Source organism: Dunckerocampus dactyliophorus, chromosome 21 (genome assembly GCF_027744805.1).
Source record: "Dunckerocampus dactyliophorus isolate RoL2022-P2 chromosome 21, RoL_Ddac_1.1, whole genome shotgun sequence".
NCBI lineage: Eukaryota > Metazoa > Chordata > Actinopteri > Syngnathiformes > Syngnathidae > Dunckerocampus > Dunckerocampus dactyliophorus.
In genome coordinates, this window is record NC_072839.1 from 6163664 (window position 1) to 6184553 (window position 20890).

The window sequence follows — 20890 nt, forward strand, 5'->3', positions numbered from 1 at the left end:
AGTTAAGAGTAGTGTTAGAGCATAGTTGTTTTAATACCCACATAGTAGTAGTTTGTTTATGTCATGTGCAGTATGATGCTGTGTCCACCGCGTGTGACAACTCACCTCCTCTCCTGGTGTGACTTTTTGCACCGTCAAGTCTAATTTCTCCACGATCCGAAGGAGTGACTTGACCAACTCGTCATAAAGAATGTGACTCAATGACACCAGAGCAGCATTTTGGCTTTCAAAAGCTCCGTCCAAATACCCTGAATCCTGTGGAGGCAGACAAACGTGCGAGCAGGAGGGGAATTTATCAATCACACACAACCATTTTTTGGGTTGGGGTATTCAAGTAGACATTTTCACTTCACGCATCGAATGCTTTCAACAAATAACGTACTGAAAGTCTACCTTCAACTGATCGCAGTCTAGCAGGCTTCTGTAGAGGGCGAGGTAGTTCTTGCTGGATGGAACCTTCCACTTTCCAACACGAACCTCTGATGACTCGGGGGGATTATTTTCAACATTTTGGGCCTAAAAAAACCCGAAAAAAACATAACTGTGCAAAATAAGATGTGCGTGTGGAAGAATTGTGTTTTGGAAGAAAAGAACATCTAACAGACCTCAGTAACCTTGAGGGGTTTAGAACAAACCCGGATCAATCCTTGATGCACTGTAAAAGATGCATAAAAATTTAAAAATAAAAAATACAAAACATTAATTTAAGGAAAAAAATGTAAAAAATAAAAAAAATATATTTAATTATAAATGTAACAATCATTAACGTTTGGTTACTTTTGCCTATTTTAATTACTTATTTTTCATTGCTGCAATAATGAAATATCTCATTAGCCTCAGAGCAACGTACCCACAGAGCTGATGAAACTCCACAGAACGGGACCTTTAGATGCCATGGCCACCAGCACTTTAATGATGGACCTGCTGCACGTGATCTGCATTTTGTCACTATACTGAGGGAAGCTGTCGATCTGCACCACAAGGAGACGCTCCAGTAGTGGAGTATACACTTCTGGAACCTAAGACAAAGCCAAGAAAAAAAAAAAAAGAGGAAAAGATTAAGCATCTAAAAACGGCTTACTATTTACAAATTAGGGATTATTATGTGAAGGAGATGAGGAATGTTGTTATTTAAATTACATTGACAGCAAAGACATAAAATCTACTATACATTCAGCTAAATATATAAAGAACAAAATGGGAATCAGAATTTAAAGTAAAAATCACAGATGAAAAAATGGCTAAACATGTTGAAAATGCACCATTCATCCACCAGTTCACAGAGCGAGCACTCTGGGAAGAATATGCTGTACAGTCGTCCCTCGTTTAATCACGGTCAATTACTTCCAGGCTCGACCGTGATAAGTCAATTTACGTAAAGTAGAATTCAGGATTAATAAATGGAATATTTTCGTAGTTTTGCCGTAGCATATCTGTGTACAATCTTTTACATACTGTTTTTAACATTAGAGCTCTCTAAACGTAAAATGACAACAGTCACCTTTACATTTGTATTACTCAATATATTAGATATAATCTACTATATTGACACTTAGACCAGGGGTGTCCAAACTATTTCCACTGAGGGCCGCATACTGAAATATCAAAAGGTTATTTTTTTTTTTAAACCAACCCAAACAATATAATATATATATATATATATATATATATATATATATATATATATATATACACATATATACATACACACACAAAATATATTTATTCATTTTATCATTGAATCATTGAATATTTTCAACTGTTTCTCCTTGCATTACTTTTACAAATATACTGTATCAATATTCTACGTTTTTTTCCTCTCATACTAATGACTTCTTAATATTCTGACTTTATAACATTATAACATTTACCCAACCTAATTTTCATAAAATGTAAAATTAATTCCTTATTTGATTTGTTTTTCCTTTTTTACAACTTTTTTCCTATAATATTTAATTTTTTTTTATTTATTTTTCAGACAACCGACATGCCATAGTCTTTTGAAAACAGCAAGGATGTCTGCAGAGCTTCAAGGGACAAATTAAATTTTTTTTTTTATTATTTTAAAATTAAATATTTAATATTAAACTTTATGCTGTTTTTTTTCCTGTTCATATGACTTTACTCCCTTAATGTTTTGTCTTTATTCTTGTTAAAGTACTTTTTTCCTTTTTTTTTTTTTTTTAAATTGTATTGTTCAATTGTATTTTTTAAATGTCTGAGGGCCAGTAAAAAAAAAAAATAAAAAAAAAATAAAAAAAGCAGTCACAGTCCGCACGTTGGACACCCCTAATTTAGACATAAGAGAACAGACTTGCACATTAGCAGTTCCTTGTTTTTTTTTCTGGTCAGCATCTGCGTTGGCTATTGTCTCATCAAGGTAATGTAATGGCGGCTTTAAATCAGCCATTTAAGACAAATGAAACTACTGCTTCTGTGTGTCACCGTTGGTGTGTTCCCTAGGGGACTTTCGTGTGGGCGTACGGATGTGTGGAGGACAGGAAGTGTCATCAGAAACTGCATTTTGTGTTCAGTTGTGTTGTCATTGACTAATATTTACATTTGTTTGGGGATTTGAAACATTGAGAGACAAACATGCAAAAAAAAATAAATTAAAATAAAAAAAAAAAAAAAAAGAGGCAAACACTTTCACACCACTGTAGTCGTTTCTTCCCCTCACAAATATGTGTTTTTTTGTTAATGACCTTGTCCAGGTGAATGAGGACGCTTGCTATAGAATCCAGGAAGCTGGGCAGCTGGTAGAAGTTTTCGTCCTCCCTGTCAGACTCAGTGAGGTACATCTGTTTACAGCGTTGAATCAGCTCCGTGTACATCAAGTCCACATCTTGAGGGCAAACTTTCTTGCACGGCTTCAGGATTAAAGAAAAGATTATGAAATCAATGGCAGCACTTTCAGCTGTCGCTTTTGTCTTAAATATCAACCTACAGCTGCAAAGAACCCATATCCACGGATGGCAATGGATAGTTCCTTGTGGGTTGACTCCATGGTCTTAATGATGTTGCAGAACTTTTGCATGAAGAACTTCAATTTACTCTTGTGCTCCTCAATATTTTCTGCCACGAGGATGGAAACCTATAAATGAAAGCAGTAAAAAAAACAATTACATACAATTACACAGCAGTGTTGAGAGATCCAAGTGGAATACTGACCTGTTTGAGGAAGGATTCGAGTGCATAGTAGCTGGTCTTTTTCATCTCATTGTTGATGTGACCACAGAGCTTGGACATGGCGTCAAACAGCTCTCTGTAGTGGTCCAGGAGGCAGCTGCTGAACTGAGATGCGTGCCTGGCAAACAATCTGAGCCCCGCTGTTTGAGAAAGTTTTTTTTTTTTTTTTAAATTCACATTCAAGTCTCAATTTCATTAGTCCAAGAAATGAGAACGCTCACCAAAAGTGATAGCATAGCGATTCATTGCCACCTATGACCAAAAAGAAAAAAAAAGGAGCACAAACAGGCAATAAGGTATGTACATTTTAAGGCAAGATCAGGGGTGTCCAAAGTGTCACCCATGGGCCATTTGCAGCGCTTTTTTTTTTTTTTTTTTAAATAAATGAGTCCTCAGCACATTTTTAATATACAGTTAAAAGAAAACAAAAACAAGAAAATTGAAAAAAAAAAAAAGCAGTAATTCAGAGAAAAAAGTAGAAATGTTAAAATAAAAAATTGTAACAGACAAACTTTTAACCATAATGGTGTAATACTATGATGAAAAAAGAATAATCATTGCAATTTTTGGAAAATTAATAATGGGGGGAGGGAAGAAAAAAGGGATTTACAAGAATAAAAGTCAAAATATTATGGGAGTCGGAAAGTCACAGTATTATAGTGAAAAAAAATACAATTGAAACAGTGAACAAAACAGCAAAAATGGAAAGGTGAGCAGTGGAGAAAAATAAACTGTCGCCGATAACACAGAGCTGGGTTTTTTCTAGGGATGCTCCGATTGATCGGCCACCAACCGGTATCGTTCGATTTCCGTGAAAAAAGCAAGTGATCGGCATCCGCTGATAATGCCTTTCAATGCAGATCACAAACACCAATCACCTGTGGCTGTTACAGCCTGCAGACAACCCTGTGTTCAAAACAAACACTTGCAGTATGCCGAGTTTGAGGCGCACGGTGTATCACTGGGCAACACTTGCGTGTTTGTGCGACGCGAATAACTCCCAAAAAATAATTGAAGCCATCGCACTAGATGACCAGCCTTTCTCAGCGGTGGAAGAAAACAGATTCCGCTGACTGCTCTCACTTGGAGCCCCGCTATGTGATACTGGGAAGAAAACATTTCACAGACGTAGCCCTGCTAGAGTGCCACCAGACAACGTACTTTGTCACAACCTGGCTCATGGGTTGGGACAAAGACGGTCTAGGACGCCAAGTAAATTAGCTATTAACATGAATTATTTTAACATAAAAAGGTAGATAAAGAAAAGAACTGAATTAACCAAATTGGATAACAAAAACCAACATGGTGCAGCCAAGAGTCCAAGAGAGGAAAGAGAGCGAGCCCCCGCAGGTGGAGCCCTTTTATTACCTGGGAGCGTCCTCCCAGGTGCTGCAGATCAGCAATCAGGATGGCTGGGTTGCATGGAAACCTCAGAGAGGCAGCATGTTAGCAAATGTGACATGCAGGTCCCATGAAGCCCGAGCAGGGCCGTAAATACTCTCACATGGGAAGTCTCCTTAAAGAAGGCGTCTCATCCACTCTAAGTGATATGGGCTCTGGAAAAAGTAACTAAAATAGGTTTTTGTCTAAATTAAAAGGTGATTTTATGGTTCCTTTTTTCAGATCATATAGCCAATAGCAGGGGTGCAGCCAGGAATTCTGGGCTTTCTAAAAAATGCTTTTTAAAGAAAATATTTGTTAATAATTACGGTACCTATATCTTGGAGCTCCTGGCAGTCAGGGACCCTTGAAAGTGTCCCAACTTTCCCGCCCATACGACACACCTGGCCAACGGTACTCATCATAAATGAATCGCAAAAATGTACATTTAAGCCATATGATCGTTATCGGCCAATCTCACTCATGAATGATCGGTATCGGCCAATCTGCACCATAAAACCCTGATCGGAGCATCCCTAGTTTTTTCTTAATATAACTTGTTAGCATATTTACATGGGTTGGTTTACAAAATGTAAAATATCAAAGTGGCCCCCGTATCCTTTGATTTTACCGTATGTGGCCCTTGCTGGGAAAAAGTTTAGACACCCCTGGGCTGGATGATACTGGAAAACATAGCATCACTGCATGTTAAGGCACTTACCTGGGGATTAATTGCCTTAAAGGTATATTGAAAGATTTCCTTGGATGTGGCTGGGTCTGCAAGGCAAAGACACACACTCAACACCACTGCACGACTTGTATCGTGCTAGAGTATTTCTACATCTCAGAGCTCACCTTCCTCCATTGTTTTAGTGAAGTTGACCATGAGAGCAGTGATTCCTCTCAAACATCCAGCAACTACCATCAGTTTGGGCTCCTTTGTTGTGGAAGTCATCTGCAAAAAATGACATTCAATCACATCTGTCAAACTAAGTAATTCCATCGTAGTGCTGCTGCTTTTTCTTTGGCTTTCATGATGCCGCTACAGAAGACGGGGGCAAAAAACGGAAAGTTACCGTAATTTCCGATGTATAAGCCGCTGGTTTTTTCTTCAACTTCGAACCCTGCGGCTTATACAACGGTACAGCTAATTTAGGGCTAAATTCTAATCTTGTGACATCTCACTGTGCCGCTCACAAGTCAGTGAGGAAACGGTAGCTCTTTCTTTGGCAGGGGCCAATCACGAGCTATCGGTGCACTCACGAAGAGCTTGTCAACCTGCTGCAAATGGCAGGAGGTCATGATATATCACAGTAAAACAACTCTGACTCACGGTGTCATCTTACAAACATTAAACTCATCACAAAGTAATTTAACACTCAAAAGGCATACCTGGGAAATATATAAATATGTACCAATAAGAGTTTAAGTTTTCCCATACTGCATCGTGTCTGCGCAAGCATTCATTGGTGCCTGCCACGGTGCTGCAATGACACCCTCTGGTGGACAGAAGCAGCACTGCAGCGCCATCCATCCATTTTCTATGCTGCCTGTGCTCCAAAGGGTTGGTTTTTCAGAGCTCATGATTGGCTCCTGTCAAATAAAGAGCTGCCTGTGCCTCACGGACTCGTGCAGGCCATAATATGCCATGGACATGTGCAGTTTATATTTGTACAAATCACTTTTTTCCTCTAAAATGTACTGGGTGCGGCTTATACACCAGCAATTACGGTAACTTGTTACGGACGTGGTACGGCATCATTAGATACTGCTCTTGTTGCTCAGTGAGGTCAATAACAAAAGAAGAAAACTGGAAGATTCAATTAGTCTTCATGTGAGACATGTTCAGCCGCCTAACTCGTTTTTTCCGTCAATAACGCAGATAAAGTACAGTACAGTAGTTACTTAATCCACAATACCTGTTCTTTGAGCTCCCCTCGATAGGCCCTGTAGAGTTTGTCAGAGTTGTTGACCATCTCGCTGGGGTGAACCTCTGCAACCACTCCCAGCAATTCATAGATGGTGCCGAGGACTAAAACATGGAAATCATAAAAACCCAAATAATTCATCTCTAAATAACAGTTTTACCAGCAATGGATTTAATGTTGCTGCATCCTGAGAACAAATACCTGAATCAGGAAGTTTGCTCTTTTGACAAAGCTCGCTGTAAAATCTTGTGAATATTTTGCTAATCCCCAACTCTGCCGACACAGTAGAAGCTTTCGTTTTAAGGAGAACCTATAGAGAAACAGAATATAACGAGCACGTTCGGAATTGTGACTTTTTAAATATTTGCACCATTGGACTATGAAGTTAAGTATTTGATCCCCTGCTGATTTTTTTTTTTTTTGTAAGTTTTACCCCTAAATCACTGTTTAACACATAAGAAATATAACACAATATCATCTGCCTCACTTTGGTGCTCCATGCAAACATTTTGCTAATTGTGAGAAAGATGAGGGACCAGCCCAGAGTTACCCAGAAGGAGCGGGTTAATGATGTCAAGGGAGTTGGGAGCACAGTCAGCGATAAAAGAACTAGTAACCCACTTTGCTGTAACGGATTGAGATCCTGCAATGCCCGCAAGGGCCCCCTGCACAAGACAACACATAAACGAAGTTTGACAATCAACACCTGAATGACTCAGACGAGGCATGGGAGAATGTGATATGGTCACAGGAAACAAAAATGGAGCTCTTTGGCATCAACTCGGCTTGCCGTGTTTAAAGGCAGAGAGAAATGGTGAATATGAGCTCAACAACACCATCCCTACTGTCAGACATGGAGATAAAACATTCTGCCACATTGTGGAAAGGTGCAAGAGCATGACAATGACCCAAAGCAACAAAAGGAGTGGATCGAGCAGAAGCACATTGAGATCCTGAGTGGTCTAGCCAGTCTCTGGACCTTCATCAAATTTAAAAATTCTGCAGTCGGAGATGTTTTGCCAAGAGACAGCCTAAAAACCTTCCAAGTACAAACACCATCTGACGTCCTACAATATAAATTGAGGACTGTCCATGGGTTGTGAGGGAGGTAAACTTAGAAAATCAGCGGAGGATCAAATACTTATTCCCCCACTGCATTAAAATAGTACTTGATCCACTGGACTCCCCACAAAATTACAGCAGTTGACAGAGGATATATTTGATCAATCTGGAAGCTGTTGGGACATCAAAAAAAAAAAAGCATTCAGTTTGACAAAAATCACAAAAGAAACCAACCTGAATAAGCAGCTCCAGTACTGCAGTCCTACATTTGGCTGTTTTTTCCTTTGCATACACCGTCATACATGTGTTCTGCAAGCAAAAAAGTAAAGAAGACTGTGCTTACTCATATTGTACAGCACATTTTAATTATTTTTCTTAACTGTATTATTCGGACTATAATCCCAAAGGGGAGAAGGGTTAAATTTGCACTCTGCTACACAGTAAATTTTGTTGCACACTACAAAGAACTACTGGTGTCCCAATCAGATATTAACTCATTCAATCCCAACTATTTTTCTTAAGACAACCCCTTCAGTACCGGCCATTTTAGATTTTGACTGATCTTTCAAGGCACACAGAATATTGTGTTTTATGGCTATATAAACTTGGAACCTACCCAAAGAAAGATTAGACTCCTGTCTTTCATCAGAAAAAAAACTTTTCCCTTCTTTAGCAATCAGCAGTAGAACATACAGTAGGCAAGTTTCAGGAAAATGTCAGTTGAGAGAAGGGAGAAAAGACACATTTCAAGCATAACTTCCACTTTGACACAAATGTCCTGCTTTTGTGACAGCTCAACTATGTAAACAACTATACCACAACATAAACAACACAAAAAAGGTTGTTTTACATCAAAATAGAAATGTAATTACAAATATAACACCAATTTTGACATTTGGAACTGAACTGTCTGTGTGTGTGTGCATGCGCTAAAATTTCCCTACAATGCGTAACCTTCTGCACGCTACACTCCTCCACGTTCTTCCACTTGCTCCTTGCGGTCATGTATGTTTTTTCCATTCCAATTCACATGCGCTTCTGCCGCCTTGTGGCCATTTTTATGGCTTAAAACTGCCCTAAGAGTGACATCCATTAGTGTGCAGTCGCGTCATCACCTCTATTTGCCTCTCGCGCAAAAAGCAACGTAAAAGACGTATAAATACGTCTTTTGGATCGGGCGTTTGGGTTTGAAAGTCCAAGTCCATATGGACTAGCATATCTAGAGACTGTTTTTTAGGTTTCCGTGTTAAATATTACATTTAACTGGTTAATCTAGTTTATAGTATATACGAATGTTATTTTTTTTTTTAAATGGACAAGGTCCAAAAAATTGGGCTTTTGCCTTGGGTATTTTTAAAATGGTACTATTTTTAGCTACTGAAAAAATCAAACCTAGTTGTACATACTTTTATGTCGATGGCGTAGGTCTTCTCCCAACCTTTGACTCTTGGAGAAAGCTTTTCCAGAAAGTTCTTCAGCACACACAATGTCTTAACTCTGGCATCCTGAAGCTGCACAACAAACACAATTTTAACATCATGTCACTTGAACGCAAACCGACTTGTAACTCACCTCATCTTGTGTCAAAGATTTCTTCAGGAAGCTGAGGAGACCATAATCTTTTGAAAACAGCAAGGATGTCTGCAGAGCTTCAAGGGACAATACCATGCTGTTCATTGGCACATTTTCAACACATTTACAACCCAAGTGGGTGTCAGCATAACATTCATAGATCTTAAAAACAGATCAGAACGTTTCTGCTGGAGATTTTAACACATGTACAGTTTCAACAACTTTACACATTTACACTACGTAAAAGGGTTGCATGTGGTTGGCAGAGCAGGGGTATGTTATAGCAATCTTATATAGTAATCTAATGCTACTGTCATTTACTATGTGTAAATCATCAATTTAAAAGCTCATGGTGAATACCGACTCACCGCTCGCACTTTGGACTGTTGATAGGAAACTCAATTCTTTTTACTGACTTGAGTTCTTATGAGTCACTCACTGAAGTGAATCGGGTACTCGATTGACTCGTCACAAACTCGCAGAAAACTCGCACATGGGCAACAAGTATGCACCTGTGAGGCCGTGAAACTGCAGTCTTCGTCAAGTAGCACGAGTCAATGATAAAAGTTAAGATTATTGTTCAGTCTGTGCTGGAAGGGGAAATTACAGTTGATTTTAATTTGCTTTTCCACGGGGATAATATACAAATGTAATTAGAGTGACAGTTGCATAATTATTGGTTAATTGGTTTACTTCCGAAACAGTTAAACTCACGAGTTTTGAACGACTCGTTTATGACTCGCACACCTCTAGTTCGGACACCCCTACTGGAAGACTAGCCTCTATCAACTAGCTGACCTCCAGCCGCTTCAATACAATAACAAATTTTAAGTTAATGGCGTTTAAAATGGCTGCCATGGACATGAAGGATTCTTGTTTAAGGACTTTCTCTTTTGTGACGAGACTGTTATTGTTTACCAAGTTCATTGTCGGCCGGTGTCAGCATGCACGTCTCCCCCAACTTCTCCACCAAGTCCTGACATTCCAAAGACGCACGTCGGTTGTCTTCGTCTGCCAAGAATTCGTGAAGCTTCAAGAGGAGACCGTGAATCCCTCCAGAGGCGTTGTTTGCTGAGGAAGACATCTCTGACCAAAGCTAACATGTGCTAGTAGACTCCACGGAGGAGCCAATATTGACGTATATTTTGCGGAAGTGGTTTTAGAAGGGATGGGGGGGATCGAGACAAACATCGATAGTATGATACCATGGACAAGTAACGGTAAGTGATCGATATTAGATAAGCGCCATCATTTCAGTTGTCTATATGTTTATTTTCATAGTTTGCCATATTATTACATTGTTGATATTTATATATTGATGTACTATTGGCTTTGCTTTCGCTCTAACAAAAACTAAATTAGTAAAAAAAAAAATAGTATTGCATATGGTTGCAGGTTGTTGAGAAAAATACATATTTTGGTTTATCTAAAGTGTTTGTCCTGTGTTTTGATAAATCATGATCAATTATCTCGAAAATATCAGTATCGGATCGATACCACAATTTGCAGTATCGCCCACCCCCTACTATTGACATCACAGCAGGTGCAGTAGACACATGAAATTAACGCATGAATGCAAATTGCGTTGAAATGCTCCTCAACCACTTGATAACCCTGAAAGTTGTGTTTTCATGTTAAAAATAAAACATATATACTGTGTAAAATAAAATATTGCGGTGGACACTAGAGGGGGTGTCTATCATCCGTTCGGCTGTTAGATTGGGGCGTGGTTTGTGGGCGACGTTTTAGGCGCGAAAGTGTTGGCGTCAAATAGACGTTTCCTGTATTGATATTCATCAGTCTGTGGGTGGCTGGTGTAAAAAATAAAGCCCTCCTTTGGGACCACCACTGCCACAATATATTTCATTTAGTATTTTCTGTCACACAGATTCAAAGTTATACAGAAAGCATTAAATATATACAGTTGATACACAAATGTCCTTTAGCAAGATTCCCTTCTAACTGATGCTTTTAGTAGACATCAACAAGATTCTTCTTCTTCCAACCTTACCAGTGGCACCTCCTATACAACATAATGGAGTGATCATGATTACCAAGCGACAAGAGGCTCCAATTATTGTATATGTGGGGAATTCTAAAAATGACTGATAGCACATTTTGCCTTGAGATAGACTCTGTATTATATAAAACAATAACTGAAAAGACACATTAAAAAAATATCATAAAAATAAATTCCAATTGTACATGTACTGTCATTAATTATTCATTTTCGGAACATTAACCCATATTCAATAGAAATTGGGAATGTGTGGCAGCAGCATGAGGCAATATTTGACTAGAGTGTAATAAAAATATCCACAAGTACAAAATTGCTAGGAAGAGATGAGCTCTTGGAGCAGTGAAGCCACCACCACAACATTGAGGCTGTTTCCCAGGACTTTGTAACGCTGCTTGATCGGGATGTGTGCAGGAAAGGCTAAAAGGGAGACAAAAAGAAGGCCATTTGTTATGTTACGCGCATGTGCAGTTGCAATCGGAAAATTACATACATACTCGTTTATCGCGGTTAATTGGTTCCAGGCCGGACCACGATAAGTGAATTTCCGCAGAGTAGGATTCAACAGCAATAAATGGAATATTTTAGAGAATAGAAAACCATTTTCTGACCTTCTAAATATGTTTTTTACCACTATTAGAGCCCTGTAGACATAAAATAACACCCCTATAGTCACCTTTACACTTGTATTACCCAATATAGGAGACATAATAGAAAATAAGCCACCTCAGACATAAATAAGATAAGATAAACTCACACGTTAGCATTGACAGCGTACTTCCTGTGGTGGCTCATCATTGTACCGTTACTGACACCTAGAGACCAGTGTAAAATACTACTGTACTGCCGCTGTTTGTAGTTAAGAAGAGACTCAGGATGCACTTCAATCTCTTTACCAACAAGCAGAGAACATTCACACAGGAGCTGCTGTCGGCTACAGTCAGCTCGAGCTAGCTGTCGTCACACGTCACTTTCGAGGCCCCGCTCGTTTAAAGGTGCACACAAGTCAGAGATACTGTATTACACTTCGTATCACGTCTTCTAAATGCATTATATTTGTATTTTTGTTCATTTATCCATTTTTATGCTTGAAATACTTAATTTAGGCCAAAAAGATGTGCAATTTGACAGCGACCATTTATCACATGCAAAACAATATTTTATACAAATGTACAACCCGCAAGGCATGCTGGGAAGCCCACAAGCACACTTTCCCAACAGGATGTTACCAAGCATACCTTGCGGGTTACACATAAGTATAAAATATTGATTTGACAGTGCCCCATGATCCACCCATCACAACTATGGGAGAGTCCAATGAAATCAGTGAAGATCTGAGAAGGAGAACTGGAACTGGAGATTTACACAAGCTGGGAGCTAACTTGGGCTGTTTCTCTGAGCTACTCATTTGTAATCCTGTCCATCCTCGTCATTCCCAAAGAAAATCGAATCTACTTCTTCATGACTGCTTTAAACAGGTTCCGCTATACGCAGTTCAAATTTGAGCAGATTGGCAGTGCTTTGAACTTACAGAAACTTTTCGGGAAGCCCATTAGGTTGGCTACTTCTCTGGGAGTAAAGTAACGTAGCTTCAATTTTAGTAGCAGCTGGAGTTTTTCTTCTTCTTTGGAGCACTGGTCCAGATGCTTAAACACACTCTCCATCTACACAGAAAAGGAAAAATGCCATTTTTGAAATTCAGGAACAGTATAAGGGTTGCAACGAGTTGGTCAGAGTTTGTATGTCTGGATTGCAGTGACGTGCGGTGAGGTTCATAGCTTTTTTTTAAAAAATATTAATACAGGTTACTCATAACCTCATTCAATCCCAGCCATTTTTCAAAAGACAACCCGTTCACTACTGGCTATATTAGACGATTTTGACTGATCTTTCACGGGACACAGAATATTGTGGTCTATGGCTATATAAACATGGAACCTACCCAACGAAAGATTAGACTCCTGTCTTCCATCAGGAAAAAAAAAGTTTGTTTCTACCATTTTCCGTTCTTTAGTAATCAGCAGTAGAACATAGGTAAGTTTCAGGAAAATATCAGTTCCCGACTAAAAAAGGGGGAAAACCAGCTTTTTGTGAAAAGATACATTTCAAGCATAACTTTCACTTGGGCACAAATTTTTTGCTTTTGTGACAGCTCAAATATCTAAACTACTATACCAACATAAACAACACAAAAAGGGTTGTTTTACATCCAAATAACAATTTATTTACAAATATAACACCATAAACTATTTACAATTTTTTCACGTTTGGAACTGAACTGTGTGCTCGTTAAAAATTCCCGACAATGCGTAACCTCTCGAACTCTACACTCCTCCACTTCCTCCTTGCTTTCATGTAAGTTTTTTCCATTCAAATTCACACGCTGAGCTCTTATCAAATGCACTTCCGCCACCTTGTGGCCGTTTTTATGGCGTAAAACTGCTCTAAAAGTGACATCCATTAAGTGTGCAGTTGCATCATTACCTCGTTTTGCCTCTTGCGCAAAAAAACAAACATCTTTGGGATCAAGTGCTCAGGATTATAAAAACGCGTAAATACTGTCATGGAAAAAAATGATGAGACCACACTTATTTCTTCAGTTTCTTGTTCATTTTAATACCTGACACAACTAAAGCTACCTTTGTTTGGACAAATATAATGATGACAACAAAAATCACTCATAAGAGTTAAATTTTTTGGCAGTACAATGCTATAGCTACTCATATAAGAACTAAAGTGATCTTGGTTATTACCAAGAAAACCATGAAAGTTGCTAGATATCAGCTCTTACATTAAACTCTTATGAGCTATGTTTGTTATCATCATTGTGTTTGTCCAAACAAATGTACCTTCACCTCTCCGGCCGCACATCACAGGTCAGAGGTCCACACACGTGTTTCACCAAAAGCAGACTCCCTTTGTAATTATTTTCCTTGTTTGTGCAGTGGTTGACAATTAGCATTTTTTTTAACAATTCAAAACATACCTCTGTTTCCATGCAGCTCTGAAGTACTGAGCCAGTTCCTTCCACATACCGCCCATACCTTTCAATAACAACAACAAAAAGAATATTCTCATCATCCCAGTTACTGCTTGAGGTTGGAAGAGTCAAATCCCTAAAACAGGGGTGTCCAAAGTTTTTCCACCAAGGCCCACATACTGAAAAATGAAAGGATCCAAGGCTCACTATGATTATTTATATATATATATATATATATATATATATATATATATATATATATATATACACACACACACACACACATACACATAAAAACTGCATCTCAGCCTCGCGCTTTAGGTAAAACCTTTTTCTCATTAGAATGAAGTTTTTTTCTCTATAAATATTTTCATGTTATTTGCTTTTCTCCCCCCAACTGTTTCAACTTTCTTCTTGTAAAATTTTCTTCCCATAATATTTTGACTTTATTCCCATAGTATTTTGACTCTATTCTTGTAACATAATTTTCCCCGCAATTTTATTCATTATTTTGTTTTTCATATTATGACTTAAAAAAAAAAATATTTCAACAGCGGAATTGTATATCACACTTCTCCCTGGCAAAGTAAATCTGTTGAGCACTTGACGGCATTTAGATGTACAGTTTTATCTGCTTTAAAGGCTGGAAAGGACAGGGGTAAAAAAAAAAAAAATAAAATAAAAAAATAAAATAAAATAAAAAAATAAAATAAAATAAAATAAATAAATGTTTCAACTTTGTTACTAAGATGATGTTCTTTTTTTTCTTATAATATTAAGATGTTATTCTTGTAAAATTACAACCTTTTGCTTTTCATATTTTGACTTTGTTCTTGTAAAATTGCTGCAGATTTTCACATTTTTGCTGTTTTTTAAAATTATTTTCACTTTAAATTATATGTTTCGAATGGGCCGGGGACCGAAAAAAAAAAAAAAAAAAAAAAAACAGCCACAGGCTGTAAATAGCCCCCGGGCCGCACTTTGGACAACCCTGCTCTAAAAGCTTGAAAAAGATCAGCACAGCAGGCAAGAAGACACAGCTTGTGATGTGACAATAAGTAAAATGGTAGACCAAACGAGACTAAAGGACTGTACTCACCCTTTGGTAAAGCAGACAGACCTCCGGCAGATGGGCGTTACAATATCCAAGATCAGAGCATAACGCAACAATGTTTTGTGAGCAACAAGGTACTGCTCAATGTCCACGTTCTCCTCTGGTTCCAGGAAATCTTGGATTTGCCTGACAGACAAATCGATATTCTGATTCATCTTCCTGAGAACTTCATCTGTTGTCTCCAGTTTATACAGGAAACGACCTTTGCTGTGTTCTTCTTCCGTCGGGGAGTGAACCGGACTTGAACTTGGACTTGGAGGCTGTGTGTCCGAGGACTCGAAGGACGTCTAAGACACAAATGTATTACAAGATGAGGTCACACAATCTGACTCCAGTGCACGGACGTCTGCCACTGCTTTATAGTTACTGCACTTGGAGGTTTGTTGGATAGATGGTACAAGTGCCGAGCAAGAATTCCCAACATTTTGGTGCGGGCTTTCTCGTTACCTGTTGCCCTAAATGGACCCGTCAAACCCGTGGCTCACACCGCAAATGGTACGGCCGTATTAACACCTTAAGGTCCTTTGGCAGCTCTTTGGTCTTGCCCGTGGTGGTGGAGAGGTTTGATCGAGAGAGTATCTGTGACAAGTGTCTTTTAATCCACATAACAAATTGATACTAGGAGTACTTTTCTTAAAGAGACAGGGCTATTTTGTGTGCTTCATGGTAGGGGATCAAATACCTATTTTGCAAACAAATGCGAATTAATTCAGAATCTTTATTTCATGCTTTTGTCAGAGTTTTCTTTAACATTCTCTCACTCAGTCACCATAAAATAAACCTTGAAAGTTTTAGACCGTTCTTATCCTAGCCTTTTTAGCTCATGTTGAGATCTCATGTGCTCATGTGTCAGCACAAAACTGTGACCTGTGTTCTATTCAGAAAAAAAATAAAAATAAAAAAATCCATCCTGGTTTCCCCAGCTGGGACATAATAATATTAATGATCATAAACGCGGTCTCACCTTGGAGTTTGCCAGGGAAGAAATGTTTTCAGTTGAAAGCTTTGCCATCAGGAAGTAACGCAGTCTTGAATTTGGGATTCCAACCTGAGTGCATAAATATAGCAGGAGTTTGGCAACTGCAGATAACCACAATGGATTTTAAATAAACTTGGAGACAAAAATATGACATTTGCCATTCATAAATTACAGCCGTTTGATGTCATAATTCATAATTATGACACCAAAAAGGCAAAATTCTGAGATAAAAAGTCGCTACACTGATGATGGGGATGTCATACAACTTCATGTCAAAACAATTCAAACTATACCTTTACAAGGAGGATATGCCCTTTATAAGGACACGGTGGACGAGGACTTGATGAGTTGGTCGACTCTAATAGAGTTTTTAACATAAACAGGTTCCACTGCAGTTCTAGAGCTAATAGTAAATGACAACAAGACTGATGTTCTTACACTTGTGGGCGAGACCATGACCTCCTGGTACGTGTAGCTGCATTTTATTAACGTTTCCACTAAACGTTGCCTGAAAATAATCAGAAAGTCACACGTCAGAAGGATGTCAATCTCAATTGTACTTCACCTTCAAACACATTTCAGCGGCTTAGGACAATTAAATTCAAAGATACTCCTTTTCATTCAATATCGTAAGTACTATACAGGCGTCCCTCGCCACTTCACACGTTGAATTTCGCGGCTTCACGCTTGTCGATAATTGTGCTCTAAATTACGATAATTTAGAACATATTATCATTAAGTTTATCATTCAATGATCACTGTGTCATGTCACATTTGAGCCACTAGATGGTACTCAAGTGTAGTGGATCTCTGTGAGGCACTGAAGATGCCTACTATAGCACTCGCGCAGAATAACCACTTCAGATACCCTGGATATCGCGAGTTTGGGCCGCCCGGCACTATAAATTCACTTCGCTGATCTAACGCCCCAGCGAGCGCCACCCGCCACGACGAATGCCCCACAGCACGTCCAGACTGGAACTGTGGCATTTGGCTTAGAAACTATCGCTTTAGTGCTTTTATTCATATTAGCATTTGCTTGCTAACTGCTAGCTAGCGCTCAGTGTATTCGATCACTACGTAACTAGCCCCCGCCTCCACCTGCTGTGACAAAGACGCTGATTAGCTGACAGGAGGCTCACTCGTTCCCTTTATTTGACTATAAAACCTATGCGCTCAGACACAAGCAGAGTGAACCCTCTTGTCATCCAGACTGTGTGCTACAGCAAGACGAGGAAATAGAACAGGGATACGTACTTCTCAATTTATCGAGGCGTCAAAATTGTCGACCTCGTTGTTTTTCTATCGTTCGATTAATCGTTTTATCGATTATCGTGACAGGCCTAATAGTAATATATAACTTAGATTTTAATCAACATCTTGTATGCGGGTCCAAAAAACAACCATGTGCGCTCTGAAAAGAAACACTCATTTGTAAATCTAGTAAAATGCTGTGTTGTATCAGTGCTAGCTAAGATTTAATTACATAATGAATTAATCTTTTTTTTTTTTTTTAGGAGGGGGGAGAAGAAATTCAAACAAGTGACAATTCTAACAAGTTAATGAATGTATGACAAAATGTGCTCAGCTATAGACGTGATCACATTTTTATCATTAAATTCCGCTGGATAAAGTAAGTGCAAACTAGTTGTTTTTAAATGCACTTTCTAACTCTGACTTGACTCGACTGGTTGCTGACAGGTAATGCTAGAAAGTCGCTACTGACTACACACCAGCCTGGTTTATACAAGCACCAAACAGACAATATTCCTCACAATCATTAGTAATTCACGATAACTGAATCATTTATCTAATGTTGATTACCTGGCAGAGGATCTCTCAAATCCTTTGACATTTTCTAGCAGGATGAAGCGGGGACGCTGGCTCAGCCTGACAACAACGGCATATGCATGTTTACATGCTAACACTGAATGTATGTGCATATTTGACAAAAACACACACAAAGTAAGGCACCGAGCAAGCTCGCTTTAGCAAAATACAACATTAAGTCTGTAGGAGAATAATAACAGTAACTTGCTTTCCCACTACAGTGGCTCATGCCGATGCCCCACAAACGGGCGGGCACGTTTTAGTAATAAGAAAAACACAGTGGATCGGGAACTTGATGAGTTAGCCGACGAGGCCGACTTAAATGAGTTCCACTGTAATAATATTTTGACTATGAAAAAAACCTCGGCAGAAGATCAAGAATGTAGAGGAAGCTCTTGGTTCTGGGGTCAGTGACATCACGGTGGAGCCCCAACCTACAGAGAGAAATAAATGATAAATGTTTCAGTATGATATAAGAATTATGTTAAAATAACAGTTACTGTATTGGCCTGAATATAAGACGAATCCTAAGACTCCATAGTATCCAATTGGTTTCCTCCTCTGGGATCCAATAATTGGACACATCACCGTTTCCTCAGACTATTAAATTATGGAAATACTAGGAAAAGGGTGTATTTTTATATGAAAACATGTTTTTGCTATGTGTACGTTTAAATTGTAAAAACGTGTTTTCTTCTCTCTCGTATGTTTTTTTGTCTCCAAGGCAGTGAGAGAATTTTCTCAACCAAAAGCGGCAGAATAAGAAAAAAAAGGACTATTTTACTTATTCGATTGTCTATTTATTATTCATTTTATCCTTTTTTAGAATATTTACTAAATAATTATTTTCTGCACAAGCAATATTTAGTTTGTTTTTTATTTGTCCTTCCTTCTTCACTGTCAACGTTTTAAACAAGCAGTTGCTGGATTCCAAGAGTACACACGTCAGGACAAACCTGGTAAAAGGCTGACACGGAGGACTCATCAAAATCACGTCAAAGCACAATCCGTTGAACTCATCAAGTGGTATACCCTAGCCGAAAAGGAAAGAAAGTCAGGTTTTGACAAGATTAGCGCCATATTGTATGACTATATTCCTCATCCTCTGATTACCCACCTCAATGGTTCTGTTCCAGAGTGGTGTATCTGGAAAATTGTGTTTGTAGATCTGATTAGCAGTTGTGTTTATGTCTATGGCCGCCACTACCTGAGCCGATATGCCAGTCTCTGGAAAAAAGGAAAAAATAAAATATATGTAATTATTTATATTCGGCCATCTAGTGGTGGAGGTTTTCATTGTTCTGTCTTTCACTAAATGTCCCTCCCATAGATCAATAAACAAATGTACACGGTAACTACCGCACCCATTTGAATTTATATTTATTTCTGACTTGCACTACTGTATTTTCATAGCATACTGTTACCTGTTCATCTGCACAATATTCATCACCCATTGTAGTACAGTTATTGTCCTCTTGCCTTAACGGGGCTGTATGCAGTGGGTTCCTCCGGCTTATAATGGCAGTTTGGCAAAGTTTATCTACTAACGTTAGTCGTTGGAATGTACAGCCTATCATAACCACACTTGAAAATGACTCCAAATTGTAGTCGTGACTGATTTTATGTGTGCACGCGCTACTCACATACAGTATGCTTGTTGTATATGCTAGACAGCGGCGAGTGACAGCCATTCACGGCAATTGTTATGCTGTTTAATTCGTATATGTGAAAAATCTAGACATATTTTGTACAATACGCTGTTTTAAACCACTACTGGTAACATAGGCTAGTCGGTGGTGGTGTTCTTATATTTTTTGGTTTTTTTTTTTTTAATTTGGAGCGAGTTGCATCCCGTTCCTTTAAATTGTGGTGACATGCCATGTGTATTTATATAACTAGCAAGCTAAAGTAGACATGATTTGTCTAATTACTTCGAAAAAGAATATACTTACGTTTTAAAGCATAATGCATTCCACCTATGCCGCTGTAAAGCTCAAGCACTCGGAGAGTTTCCATGTGTGTTCCTCAGGCGACGCTGTAGCGACCATATATGCTACCGGAACTATATCTGCACCGGAAATGCTACGGAATCACCACTGGGACAAGCACGCTCCTGCGGAAGTGACGTCACTTCGTTGCACGTTTCGCATAAGAATTAACAGATACGATTACGGTAGTTTACCATGTTATACTTTGAAGTTAAGATAAAACACTCATTGTTGCGTTCATGGTGAAAATACATAAATATAAAAATAACACCACAAGGCATGTTAGAATCAATATTATGAGCGTAATAAAATTATTGTAACTGGAAAAAGTGTGAAGTAAGTTCTTTCCACGCGTGTAAGTGACAGCCTGTATAATCATTTGGGGTGGGTGGATCGATCGACCACACTGAAAACAATAGTAGTATCCGTATCGGATCCATGCTAATGTAATGAGATCAATGTTTTTCAGTTCTTTTAGTAACTGTCAGGAAGATGTGTTTTTTGTATTGTGTTGTTTATAATGTTGCATTGTAATATTGTTTATAACCTATAATAATACGTTTCTGATGGCAAAAAGCCAAATGATTTAAATGAGACTCGATAGTAGCGTTAGCTTTAGTTTATTTTACAATATTAACTTTATTTTGCTGAAACAATTGAATGTAATAAAAGGGAATAATCTATTTGTAGTTAGTTTGTTACAAAACTAAGACAACTGTCTTGTATGTATGTATTGTTAAATTGTTTACAAATAAGTTTGTTGATTAAAAAAATTAAGTTTACACAATAAATAAATTTAAGGCAAAATCATTCAAGAATTTGAAAAAATTAAAGTAAAAAATATCATATAT

At 38.3% G+C, this 20890-nt stretch overlaps 2 protein-coding genes across 6 annotated transcripts in view; both read right to left on the reverse strand.

Moving 5' to 3' along the window:
- prkdc (protein kinase, DNA-activated, catalytic subunit) overlaps positions 1 to 10272 on the reverse strand; it is a 77797-nt gene extending 67525 nt beyond the window's left edge. For all 4 annotated transcript variants that reach the window (XM_054766435.1, XM_054766436.1, XM_054766437.1 and 1 more), the window contains exons 1-16: positions 10050 to 10272; positions 9132 to 9208; positions 8966 to 9070; positions 7794 to 7868; positions 6699 to 6807; positions 6489 to 6601; positions 5425 to 5524; positions 5291 to 5346; positions 3411 to 3441; positions 3172 to 3329; positions 2948 to 3094; positions 2706 to 2870; positions 851 to 1019; positions 606 to 655; positions 394 to 516; positions 106 to 255 (exon numbers count right to left, since the gene is read on the reverse strand). In XM_054766435.1, the coding sequence (XP_054622410.1) occupies positions 106 to 255; positions 394 to 516; positions 606 to 655; positions 851 to 1019; positions 2706 to 2870; positions 2948 to 3094; positions 3172 to 3329; positions 3411 to 3441; positions 5291 to 5346; positions 5425 to 5524; positions 6489 to 6601; positions 6699 to 6807; positions 7794 to 7868; positions 8966 to 9070; positions 9132 to 9208; positions 10050 to 10215 (1794 nt within the window). In that variant the 5' untranslated portion in view covers positions 10216 to 10272. The remainder of the gene's footprint in view (positions 1 to 105; positions 256 to 393; positions 517 to 605; positions 656 to 850; positions 1020 to 2705; positions 2871 to 2947; positions 3095 to 3171; positions 3330 to 3410; positions 3442 to 5290; positions 5347 to 5424; positions 5525 to 6488; positions 6602 to 6698; positions 6808 to 7793; positions 7869 to 8965; positions 9071 to 9131; positions 9209 to 10049) is intronic.
- A 529-nt stretch (positions 10273 to 10801) lies between these two features.
- Positions 10802 to 20120, reverse strand: trdmt1 (tRNA aspartic acid methyltransferase 1). Of its 2 annotated transcripts, XM_054766374.1 has the most exons (11): positions 20004 to 20120; positions 19169 to 19278; positions 19008 to 19084; positions 18414 to 18485; positions 18046 to 18111; positions 16660 to 16729; positions 16207 to 16290; positions 15228 to 15529; positions 14135 to 14192; positions 12680 to 12812; positions 10803 to 11568 (listed from the first exon to the last, which is right to left on the reverse strand). In XM_054766374.1, exons 1-11 carry the CDS (start codon positions 20065 to 20067, stop codon positions 11465 to 11467), a joined length of 1140 nt encoding a protein of 379 aa, XP_054622349.1. In that variant the 5' UTR covers positions 20068 to 20120; the 3' UTR covers positions 10803 to 11464. The 2 variants fall into 2 exon arrangements, with proteins under 2 accessions (XP_054622350.1, XP_054622349.1); XM_054766375.1 differs by lacking the exon at positions 18046 to 18111 and having other exon boundaries at positions 10802 to 11568.
- Between the last annotated feature and the right edge of the window lie 770 nt (positions 20121 to 20890).

Excerpts from the sequence above, each read along its gene's own strand:
- trdmt1 (XM_054766374.1), bottom strand. The coding sequence starts at position 20,067 with ATGGAAACTCTCCGAGTGCTTGAGCTTTACAGCGGCATAGGTGGAATG. Across the intron at positions 19,085-19,168 it reads TCTGGAACAGAACCATTGAG|GGTATACCACTTGATGAGTT; the intron begins GTGGGTAATCAG and ends CTTTTCGGCTAG. Across the intron at positions 16,730-18,045 it reads TTTGAGAGATCCTCTGCCAG|GCAACGTTTAGTGGAAACGT; the intron begins GTAATCAACATT and ends GATTATTTTCAG.